This window comes from Lycorma delicatula, chromosome 7, assembly GCF_047948215.1.
Source record: "Lycorma delicatula isolate Av1 chromosome 7, ASM4794821v1, whole genome shotgun sequence".
NCBI classification, from domain to species: domain Eukaryota; kingdom Metazoa; phylum Arthropoda; class Insecta; order Hemiptera; family Fulgoridae; genus Lycorma; species Lycorma delicatula.
The window spans coordinates 77,600,739-77,613,028 of NC_134461.1; the positions used below are offsets into that span (position 1 = coordinate 77,600,739).

The 12,290-nt window shown below is 27.7% G+C and overlaps 1 protein-coding gene across 1 annotated transcript in view; it reads left to right on the forward strand.

Moving 5' to 3' along the window:
* LOC142328411 (uncharacterized) overlaps positions 1-11,675 on the forward strand; it is a 53,837-nt gene extending 42,162 nt beyond the window's left edge. The window contains exon 2 of the mRNA XM_075372125.1: positions 9,304-11,675. Coding sequence (XP_075228240.1) covers positions 9,304-9,942 — 639 coding nt within the window. The 3' untranslated portion in view covers positions 9,943-11,675. The remainder of the gene's footprint in view (positions 1-9,303) is intronic.
* The last annotated feature ends 615 nt before the right edge of the window (positions 11,676-12,290 follow it).

Genomic DNA, 12,290 nt, shown 5'->3' on the forward strand with positions numbered 1-12,290 from the left:
TTAGTCAGTATTATTAATAATATTATCATTAGCATCATTAACTTTGTTTTATTTTCAAAGGTCTCATGAACATCATAATGCTAAACAATTAAAATAAAATCCAAACTTTTCTGTATAAATGCAAAGTAAAAAATTATTAAAAAATTTTACGATTCTGAAAATTTGATCTTCAATTTTGTGATTAGTGTATATAACTGTCAATGAATCTAATTAAAAAAATATATATATTTAGTAGTCTCAAAAAAAATCTGTAAGACCATGTCTGCCATCGTTCTAAATAGCTTTAATTTGATGAAGAGGAGACTGTTTATAGTTAATTTATTTCCGCTTGTCGTGATTTATAGGTTTAGCGTTTTTAATCTGTTCGCAGATTACTTTTAATAATTGGAGAAAGACAAATTTTTGACAGAATTCATTTGAGCAGGTCAATAAAAAAATCTTTGATCGATATGAGCATTCTAGGCAAAGTTATCTAAAATCTTCCATGGGATTAGGGATGAGAAGGTTGACCACCATAAGGAACGAACATTTGAAGCAATACTCTAGGTGGGGGATTATTTTTCATTTATGGTCCTTTGAGTAGATCGTCCACATTTCTTATCATAGAGCTCTTTCTTTCTAATCAAATCCTAGTTTCAGCTAAATACTCGATGTTTCAAACGGATATCAACTAATGCTTTGCCAGATCGGTGCCATAGTAATTTTTAGATGTATCTTTGACATTTGTGTGGTAGAGGGTCTTACCGCTTCCTACCGATGGCTGCAAAAAAAAGTTTATCCCGTCTGATATACTTACCGATTAAAGCCACAACTATTATGTAGCCTACTAAAACAAAAGCTCGAGAATTAATATTTAATGGTATATAAAGGGCAGTAAATTCTCGATTTTAAGGACAAATTTTATACGTATCAAATATATATAAATATTTTATAATAACACACAGTTGTTTCTGTACGTAGCGATTGTTCTAGAATAACAAAAAATTATACGAAAAACAAAATAAATTATAAACAATAATAATCAGTTTTTGATTACGTGATATTACTTTTGACGTCTTGTTTATTTATCGATTTTTTATTTAATTTATTAATTTATTTGATTAACTAAAGCTACACGCGGAGTAACAAAAAACTACCTTCCTCCAGCACGCCAGGGTCGGCACGGCGGGAGCGACAGTGCTTTCTCTCCCCCTCGCAGTCTCGCGTGCAGCTTCCTATGTGAGCATGCGCACAACAGCCAAACACCATGCCGCTGGAACTGTGAAGCGCACAGTTCCATACAAAGATTTTTGTATATTTTTCATAAACTGGGGGATGGCTACTGACATTAAGCTTAAGAATTATATATTTTCGAAGTGTATAGAAAGAATTAAAGAAAAAAGTATTATATTAAATGTTATCGATGATGTCAAGTGGAAATAGGGGGTGCTGGAGTTCTACAGTGCCTATACGCGAGCCGCCACTGCCCATCAACCAATCTTTCTCCACTCCTGACATTACCCATCATTTTCAGTCTATCACTGCCGCTAAATGTTAAATACTTCACTTTTTATGTTTAATTTCATTTGCTTAATTTTAATGTTTGTCTTTTGAGACTGTTTTCGTATTATTTTACAGCATCATACCTTTCTCAGTATATTACTAAATAATTAATCAATTAAATTTAATGTATTAAAGTTATATAAAATATTAAATTTTTAATTTATCTTACCTTGGTTAAATATAAATTTACTTTATAACGTTTTTTCCTGATTAAAAAAAATAATAATAGAAAAAAGCCGTGAGGACAAATTGAAATACCTCTTTTGCTGTCATTCACTGATATCCGTGTTCCTAGAAACACTGTTTACAATATTTAATTCATTAAAATTATTTTCGTTATTTTCTTATATTATAACTAACAGTTACCCTCAAAATTTCTCTTTTTTATTTTATTTCACTTAATTAATTCAATTTCTTTGTAATTTTACGTATTAAATTCTTTACAAAATGAGCAAGGTTTCTCATGACGGAATTACTACGAGTAGTAAACACATGCAACATAATGGTTAGCATAAATTAAAAAAAAATAAATTAATTAAATTCATTAATGGCAAACATCATGAAGGGTAATTTGTATCCTAAAACGTCATGCACGCCCAGAATAAATCTTATGAAACGCTTTTATTCGTGATAGAATAAAAAAATAGGTAATCTACCATGAAAAAGAATTATCTATAAAATATACAAATGCCAGTGTTCGTTGTTTTTCTTTTAATCTTATTATGTTTTAGTTTTAAAAAGCACACAATCACGATGATAATGTTACAAATAAAAATATAATTCAAATACACAAAGGCCTATAGTATCACGACGCTTCTGACCTTTAAAAAAAATAATTTTTTGGTAGCATTCCATGAAAATGTCATGACATTTAATTTAAAATACTCTTTTTTCTTATATTTAATAATACGTTAACGAATAAATATCTTCTTTTATTGGATTTATCATCCAATTAAAAGATAAAGAGATCGATATTATAAATCGATAACGAGAATAAAACCGTTTTTGTTAAGTGTATAGGCAAGCAAAATACAAATCAAATATGAATAATATAATTAGAAAAATAAAATAAAGATCATAATTTTTTTTGTTATAAATCAATTGAATATTTTTAAAGAGAAAATATATTTAATACAAGAATATGTAATATTATAAATACGATGTATTCTTTTACAAGATAGGTAATGAGTTTATAGAAATTTATTATAACTGGAAATTCTACTTTAAAATTATCAATGACGCAAAAACATATTTCTATAAACAATCTAAAACATTAAGACTATATATGTACTGAATAGTTTTTTAATTTTTAAAGTAGATTCTGGATAAAAAAATTTAAATATACATTTTATGTTAGTTTTTCTCTTGTTATATAATTAATAAGAAACTTATTTTCTTTTAACACGTTTTCTAGTGCTGTATTTTCCCAGTAATTTTTAGCTCTTTTACTTGATTTTACTGAAATAAGATATTTTCAAAATCATACATAAGTAAATATGAGTAGGTTATCAAAAATATTAACCAAGAAAAAGTATTAAATTTATTATAATTTTTTTACTAATTACACCGATCTGTGAGTCGTTCAATCAGTTTTGTTTTTCTTATCACGTAGTTTCATACTACATAGATCATCAAATTTAGAATATATATTCTTAATAACTGTATAAATTTATGTCTATGAAAGGATAGCAAAAATGGGCTATTACTATCCTGGTATCGTAGCTCTAGAGCTATGTTACAAGAAGGAAGTATGGTAATCAGTCTAAAAATGGGGTATGAGTTTTTTTCATTTCTCGACATTTCATGACCCAGGGACCCCATAAAACAAAAAACGTAAGGGGGTGGTAATATTCGTACATGTACGTATGCTATATTTGAAACTTAATAATTTTTGACTGGATAAAATTTTCTTTGATAAAAATCTTGTAAATAGACTTGTGTATATGGGGCAATTTGATGATAAAATTTTGGTATCAATATTTTAAAGGGGGTAGATATTTTTGGGGTAAAGTTTTTATCAATTTTGCAAACATAGCTCCCCTTTATTGTTAACCTCCGGGTCCACCATCAGGGATTGATTCAGAGGATGAAATGAATGATTTGTAGGTATGTGAAAATTCTATGTCTGACTGGGATTCGACCCTGACCTCCGGATAAACGCCGAGACGCTACCACACGCGCCACAGTGGCCGGCAACCCCACTTTATATTAAGTACATACATGCATTCTTATCTTATACTTACAAAATTTTGCCCCAAAATTCCCTTCCCCAAAAATTTATGAAAGTTATTTTTTTTTATTTATTGTATATTTTTTAACCCTTTTTTTATGTCTTAGGCAAATAGTATAGCAAGAGATCCCAAAAAAATAAAAATACTTTCGAGGCATATTATGGGGAACCGATCAAGTTTAAAAATTTATTGAATTTTTTAAAACTTTTTTGGTCTACTTTCATCTATAGTTATTTAAATAACGATAAGAATAAATAACCAATGCCAGGAAAGTATTACAACTATGCTGTCAGCTTTTTTCTGTTATTCCCCAAAAATGTTTTCAATACAACCCATATAAAAGATATGACGTCTTAACCAAAATAGTTACGTAGATATGCATAGAATTTTTATCTGTGAGTAGCAATTTTTACTTAGGTAGTTGCTTTGGCAAGTAGAGCTAACATCTTCTGTAATATAATACTCCGGAAAGCGTGTCCTGAACAAAAGTTGCCCTCAACTCTGCAAACTTCTTGTTTCTCAGGTGCTTTACATGCATTAGTCAATAAGAAAGAGTACAACAGATTTTTGGGTAAAGCTACATATATCCGATGGTATATATCTTATTTTATTGCAAAAATAATGCATTCTTAAAATATTCTATTAAACTGGTATACACTCAATGAAATGATTACATTTTCCACAAAGCTGTTTATTTATTATTAATACATTAAAATATCTGTGTATACTGATATACTCTAACGGATATGATCACTATTTGTTTTTAGGTTCTTAATTAACACAATTACATAATACTCTGTATAAAATAACTATTAAAGGACAAAAAACCTGACTACTAACTGTACACAAATATCTAGAATAATTACGAAAAACGAACAAAAAATAGATTCACAGATTTTTCTTTCTTTTATTACAGGTTTTTTTTTTCAGGATACAGTAAGTTGATGAGCGATGTAAAATTTAATATCACTGCAACATTTTACATTTTATGTTGTATTCGGGTGTCTGTTAGTTTTAATAATGTTTTTTTTTTCGCGCCACGGAGGATGGCAAGTCTTAACAATGTGTAGGCCATTAACGTCACCATCTCACGTAGCCTACATAGGCACCCGACTACATAAAATGTGGAAGTAATGTTAGATTTCATATCGCAGATTAATTTACTAAAAAAATGCGTGGAACTTCTTGGTTCTAGAAATAAAAATCTAGAGTGCTACTTGGTTGAGGATGAGTGCTCTCGAATCACGCCCAGTTTAGACATTGACATTAAATTTAGTAAAACAGTTAATAACCTTCTTTCTGAAAAAGTCGATCGATATTGATATTAATATGTAAATAGTCGTCATTCCCTTTAATTTTATTATCGGACTACTTTTTTTTTATTAAATAATATTAACAATTAATAAAATCCACTTTACCAGGACATTGAGATAACCCTAGGTCTTTCGGTTTACTTGAAAGACCTAGGGTAGGTCTTTTAACCTAATCGTAGGTTAAAATGTATAAATTTTTTTAATTTATTTTTGTAAACATCATGTACATTTTTATAAACATAATTTTTTAATTTTTGACTTTAATGTAATATTTTCAACTCCTGTTGATGGCTTTCAAGTAATCCGAAAGATCTAGGGTTATCTAAATGTGCTGATCAGGTGAATTTTATTAATTGTTAATATTATTTAATTAATTAACATATCAGCGGTACCATGGTCGAAATTATATTTTTTATTTCCGTATTTACGATAATAATAAAAATTGTTATTATATGAACAGTGACATTAAATTTATTAAATCACAAAAAAAACTGTCTGAACGAATCGATATTGACATAAACAATAATCCATCTATCGTTATAGACGATGATATTAAATTTACTAAAAATAAATTCTACATTATTTATTTATACTTTTTTTATTTATAATTTATATAGTAGTGAGTGAGATTTGAACATTATTAAACATTCCGGAGATCATAAGATTTCGTATTGATTGATTCAATAGTTATTACAGTTATCGGGAACAAACTCAAAATAGTTGTCTCTTTATATAATAGTGAGATAATAGAAGTCTGTTATTTATTCAATAGGACCACTTTGTAATATGATCCATACGGAGTTTTACTTTAAATGAAAAAACCTGTTCCAACGATCCTTTTTTGTATATTAATTACATTTAATTAGTAAAAACTGTTGGACTAATCATAGAATACTTACCGTTAACTAAAACAAATAAACATAACAGTTTTTGATTTCATTTACGTTAATAAAGCAGTGAGTGTATTTTTCAAAAATTTCGAATATTACTTGTGGTTTTATATTCTTTATGCTTTATAATATCTGCTTTCAAATTCAATTTAATATTAAATTTGAAAGAGAGGAACTGTAACAAAAAAAAATTAATGTTTGGATTTTTAAAGAAGTGTAACCTATATTTTAAATAGATTTACAATTTAAATTTATCGGCTTTACATTTAAAATCGAGCAATATTCAAAAGTTATAAATTATTATTGTTCGATATCATAATTCAACATATTCCGTTGTCGTGGGTCTAAATAGAGCGGGCTCGACAAGGCCGTCAAGTTTCCTAGTACGAGTAGAAGAGAAGGCGTGGTCTTTAAAGATCTGTTTCACAGGCAGGAATTCTTTTTACCAAGTTTAAGGCCACCAGATTATAAAATAATAACGATACCTATTTATGTAAACATAAATGCATAAACAAGTTTCTGAGCAAGGGGTAATTGTAAGATAAGGATAGAGAATCTTACAACAAAAAAAATCTAAGCAGTTGATAAATACTTAGTTTTTTTTTTAATTTATTCTAAAAGATTTTGTTCTTCCCAAGCAATTTCGCACTCGACGTATATTTTTTTAACATATGATTTATTATCTGTTTGGACGGATCTGACGTGTCATTTTTATATTTTGTTTACAAGACAACAGGGATGTAAACCCGGATATTCTCATTTTAATCATCACTTATTATCAACTCTAGATCAATCTAATTCAAATGAACCACTACGCAACACGTATATCCATCAACATAAAGCACAAACATATACGACCGAGATTTTCTTCTGAAACTAATTTATATGTATATTATGCAATCAATAAACAAGAAAGAACAGTAGAGACCAAACGACTTGACAGGAAATAAATAAAAATATAACAGTCAAAACACATTTATAGGAATAACGAAAAGTTTAATTTTTCATTATTTTTCTTTGTTCTCAGGTAATTTTCAGTCATCATTTACTGTTTCCCTAATAGATTTCCTACGTTTTTCTTTCCATCCTAATTAATTGTTTCTTCATCATCATTTAAGGATTAGGCGATTATTTATGTTTCAACAGCCAATCAGATGTTGATGGTTTGTCTCTACCTCTCCCTCCGAGATGATATGTTGAAAATCCGCATCATTCTCTTTATTATCATCGAGGCCGTTGAAAATGAATATTTCCATACTTCATAATTTCTCTTGTAGAAGCTGCAATCTTGTGTAACCATTTTTTAACTCTTAAGACATATCATGTCTAAGGTCTGTATCTTACAACTTACCGTCTTTCATTGATTGAACCAAGTTTAACTTCAATTGAATATAATAATCACCACAATTGTTTTGAAAAATCCTATCTCGTCTCTTAGCTCTTGCCTTATATTTTTAATTACGAAATACATTACCGCAGATTGCATTGGACTTTTTTTGCGTTCTTTTATATAAAATATCGCAACTCAAATAATGAAATGGAAAGATTCATTAAATCCAAATAATTTTATCCAAGTAATTTACCATCTGAATTTTCTCCAATTATTTTAAATGTATACGGTTTTAAAACTTTATACAAGGGTCATTTTTTAAGGTAAGAGTATTTTTATCAGATAAAAATTTATAATAAAACTTAATATCCTTTTTTTTAACAATCAAAAGTTTATCTTAAACTATTTCACAGTATAATTTCCGTTGAAATCCAAACATTTTTGAGACTGAGATAAGCATGACGATACCTTGATAAAGAATTCTATGGTCAGTACCTTAAACCGGTCGGTGATGGTTTAGTAGACTTCGTTTCCGCTCAAAACTTCGTTTTATTTCAACAAAAAAATGAAAATCAGAAATCCCCAGATGTAAACTACAGGAAGGAGGTCAAACCATCGAAACTTTTACGACTTTTTTTGCCGTAATTTGTCAAATGTAGGATGCCCCACACACAACCATAATTTATCACACATTCTACATACCCTTCAACTAGCTGACGATTAATTTTAGTAAGGCAAGTGGTTTTTAATATTTAAAAAACGAATCGCCGATCACAAATGGATTTAAATTCATTTAATTTTTAATGAAATTATATTGAAAATCAGTAACATCTGAGTCAAGAATTAGGAATGAATTAAAAGTTAATAACATTTGTTGTTGATAAATATAATTAATTCTTACTACAGAAGTGATCCCCGTAAGGTTTTTACTTTCCTGGCTTCATAGCTCTAGAACTATACCAGTAATACACACACGTACGTTTGTACGTGTGTTGGCGTGTTTGAAGCTTAATGACTGGATGAACCGACTTTGATGAAATTTTGTACAGATATTCCTGTATATGGGGCAGTGTTTTGGTAAAATTTTGCGGTCAATATCTCGAGGGGATGGGGTAGATAGTTTTTTGGAGTCAATGTTCTCAAATTTTTTCAAACATAACACCACTTTATATTAAGCACATTACATGCGTAAAAAAATACTTTGAAGGGGGGTGAGGCGAGGGAACCAAACAAAATTTAAAAATATCGATATTTTTAACTTTTTAAATCTATTTTTTTTGGTTTATTTTCATGTATCATTATTTTTCCATTATGTAAGAATAAGTAACCATGGTTAAGAAAGTATTTATAACTTTGTGGTCAGCTTTTATTTGTATTTTTATACCGTATTCGATCATGAGATTTTATGTAGTCGTACGTGTAGAAATAATGAAATGAACCGTTCTAATTCATTAAGAAAAATTAAAGTAACTGTCATTAGAATGGGAATTTTGATAACATATTATTTTGGGCTTGTCATAGATACTTATAAGTTTTAATTTTTATAACTTGAGAAACAATAAAAAACATTGTTGTGTAGTTCTGCGCAAGAAGACCGATCGATGTTCGTTATTATTTTATTTTCTCCTCTACGTTCACATTCTCGAGTTTTATCCTCCGAAAGTGTCACGTATTGTGTTTATATTATGGTGTTTATGAATTTATACTGATTTATGAGATGTTTATTGGTTTTTTGTAATTTTTATATTTCATTAAAAAATGTACTTTATCCTCCTTAAATAAAAGTTATTATTAATTTTCTTTTGAAGAAGTTTCAAGTGACTTTTTTATTTAAATTGAAAAAAGTGGCGGTGCGATTATAAAGAAATATCCGATTTACTTATGGTTCAGTTAAGAGGAGCCTATTGTAAACATATTACTTTAGTAAAAAAAACTTTTTTGTAGTTAATGTGAAAAATTAAAAATATAACATAAACAAATTTATTTTTTTGTTGCAGATGTTTGCAGTATTTCTAATATTGTTTATCAATTATGCAAATCCAGCTGCGATACCAGAAAAAGAGAGACAAAACAACGAAGTATGGACAGATGATGATTATAACTTAGTCGAACCTCCACCATCAATTACGTTATTTTTTTCAAATGTATTCGATCATTCAAAATCAAAAGTAACACCGCAAGAAAGATTAAAATCAGTTATTAAAGCAATATATCAATATGATACGATGAATAATCCACATAAAAATAATAATAATTATGATTTTGCAAAGTCATCGGTATATGATACGACTTTAAAACCGAATGAAGACAAAAGTACATCTGTTAGCAGTAATGAAGAACAAAAAATATTCTCATCATCGAATGAAGAACAAGAACAAATACAAAAAGTAGATGATATAGATGAAAAAGAAGATATCGATACCCCAATTGAAGGCGAAGAAATTGATTTAGAAACAACTACACCGAGTGATGTGACACCAACAGAACAAACAACCCAAAAATCAGGATTATTATTAGAGGATCTAGTAGATTCAATAGTTCGTATCCCGGCACATATGGAATCCGATAAAACACAAAAATATACTCATTCAATAAGATACGGTTATGACGTGCCATTTCATTATAAAGGTTTATAAATAATCTTTGTGTATATATTCCATAAATACAATCATGTAATTCGCAAATTATATTTCAAATAAATAAACTTCTAAGGAATGGAAAATATAAATTTATAAGTAAATTTTAAAATTTCGAAGAGTCCAAAAATTTTTCTTTCTTTTATAAATTTAGTTATGCTGAAAGATGGTGGTGTGGTAATTCAAACCTGTAACTACTTCTTTCAATTTTTGGTAAATTTTGTTATAATTTTATAACGAAATATTTTAAAATGGATGTACCTACAAAGCAATCAATAAAATTTAGTCTATAGATTATTGTACCAAACATGAACGGAATATATATTTATTTACTTGAGAAACTCGATGTTAAACCAAAAATAATCTCATTATATTGTCATAAAAAAACTATCTATACTGTCTTATTATTACTATTATTATAAAACATCAACTGTACGAATTTGAAAGTATTAAAAGGACGTCACGCCTCTCAAAAAGATAAGTGATTAAGACTCCTATTCTCTTACAGCATGAGTCACGTACTTCTTTCTAACGTCACCGCTTCTTCAGTAAAAAGACATTCATGCGCATTTTACGTATATGCTCTTACTTTTGCCAAAATCCGGTTACGTTTTGGTTAGCTAATTTTTTAAATTTAAAGAATCTTACATAGTATTATTGTTTGTCCCTCTATCAGAATACAATAAATTGAAAAAAAATTATTGTTTTAAATTAAGAAGACATAGAAATCTAATTAAAAAACTCGGTTTGGTATTTATTAATTGTTTTTATTTTTATTTGTTTAATTTGCTATTCTATGTTTTATTTATTCTCTTTAAGTAATGTCCTATAATTCCGCGAAATGTTTGTATTATTTAATAGATTTAAAAAAATAATCTTTTATTAAAAATTACGTGTGTTTAGTAGAAGCAAATTCTTCTAATCGCTAAAATAAACGTAACAAAAAACTTGTTTAAAGTATTTAATTATTACCGATTTGAAACTAAATTATGGTATTTTACATTTATTTATACTTTAAAAGGTTAAAGCAGGTAATATTTAATTTATTTACTTAATATATTATATCGTTTTTTTTTTATCAATTATACCTTAAAATCTTATATTTTAAATACTATTTTTCTTTTCATAATAAAAGATAATCTGCTCATTTTAAGCTTAGTACAAAAATCGTTAAATTTAAAAAACAGATTTAACATTTTTCTAGTACAAATAATATCAATGGTTCAAATTTACCATTTTTCTTTTTTGTACAGGATTTAACGTTTGACCCATGTTAAATAAAATATATAAAAAAGTACAAATGTAACATTAATAGTTTAAATAAGTTACCAAGATGGAAAAAAAGGAAAATATTATAATTTGAGCACTGCAAATTATTTTCTACCCGAATAAAAATCATTCAATTTAATTTATTAATCAGGTTGTGATATATCTGTAAGATTTATACTTTTAGAATAGTAATTATAGATTATCGCTATAAAAGTATACTGTTTTATCCAACTAGCATGATAAGATAGCACTTTCATTCTTTTTTATGATGCGTGCAGAAGACGTTACGATTGAATTTTAAAATCATTGTTGTTTCTATGTACATTTTTTTATTCAATCCATAAATATTGTTCATTACATTAGATTACCAGTTAACACAGTTTATTTTTTTGCATAAACATAAAAAGGACTGGAGGTGTCGTCATGTTATTAGGATTATACAGTAAACGGGGTAGTTTTTTTTTTACAAAAAATTAGATATAGGCTGTTAAGTACTATAATTATCAATTGCTACATAGTTTATAATGCCAAAATAAACAGAATGTACGGTTTTTAATCATATGATGTCTATAATGACTAATTCATGCAAAAAATGTTCACAGAAATTAATAAATAAGTAATTTATAATAAAAAAACAATTGTGTACATTTATTTCTAATTTAAGGTTATCATAACACTTTGTGTCATAATGTTATTAAAAATTATGTCTAAGCAACTTTAAATTAAATAAATATTTTCTTTAACATCGTATACATGTATCGACTAAAAAAATGACTATATAATTCTTAAATGTATTCATGGTTAAAAAACAATTTTTTTTCAATTAATAATCAGTATCTGATACAGTTGATTTAATTAAAACAACACAATATATATAATAAACAGCATTGATGAAAATAATATTTCTTAAATAATAGGTTAATAGATCTTAAAAATGATTGTAGAAGGGTTTACCCGCATTTAATAAAAAATTTGTTAATTCCACATTACTCAGACTAATGCGAGCACTTTATTTAGGATTAGGAAGAAACATCCCAACCCCCGTAGGGGAAGACACCCTCCTTGTGATGATTCCGGTC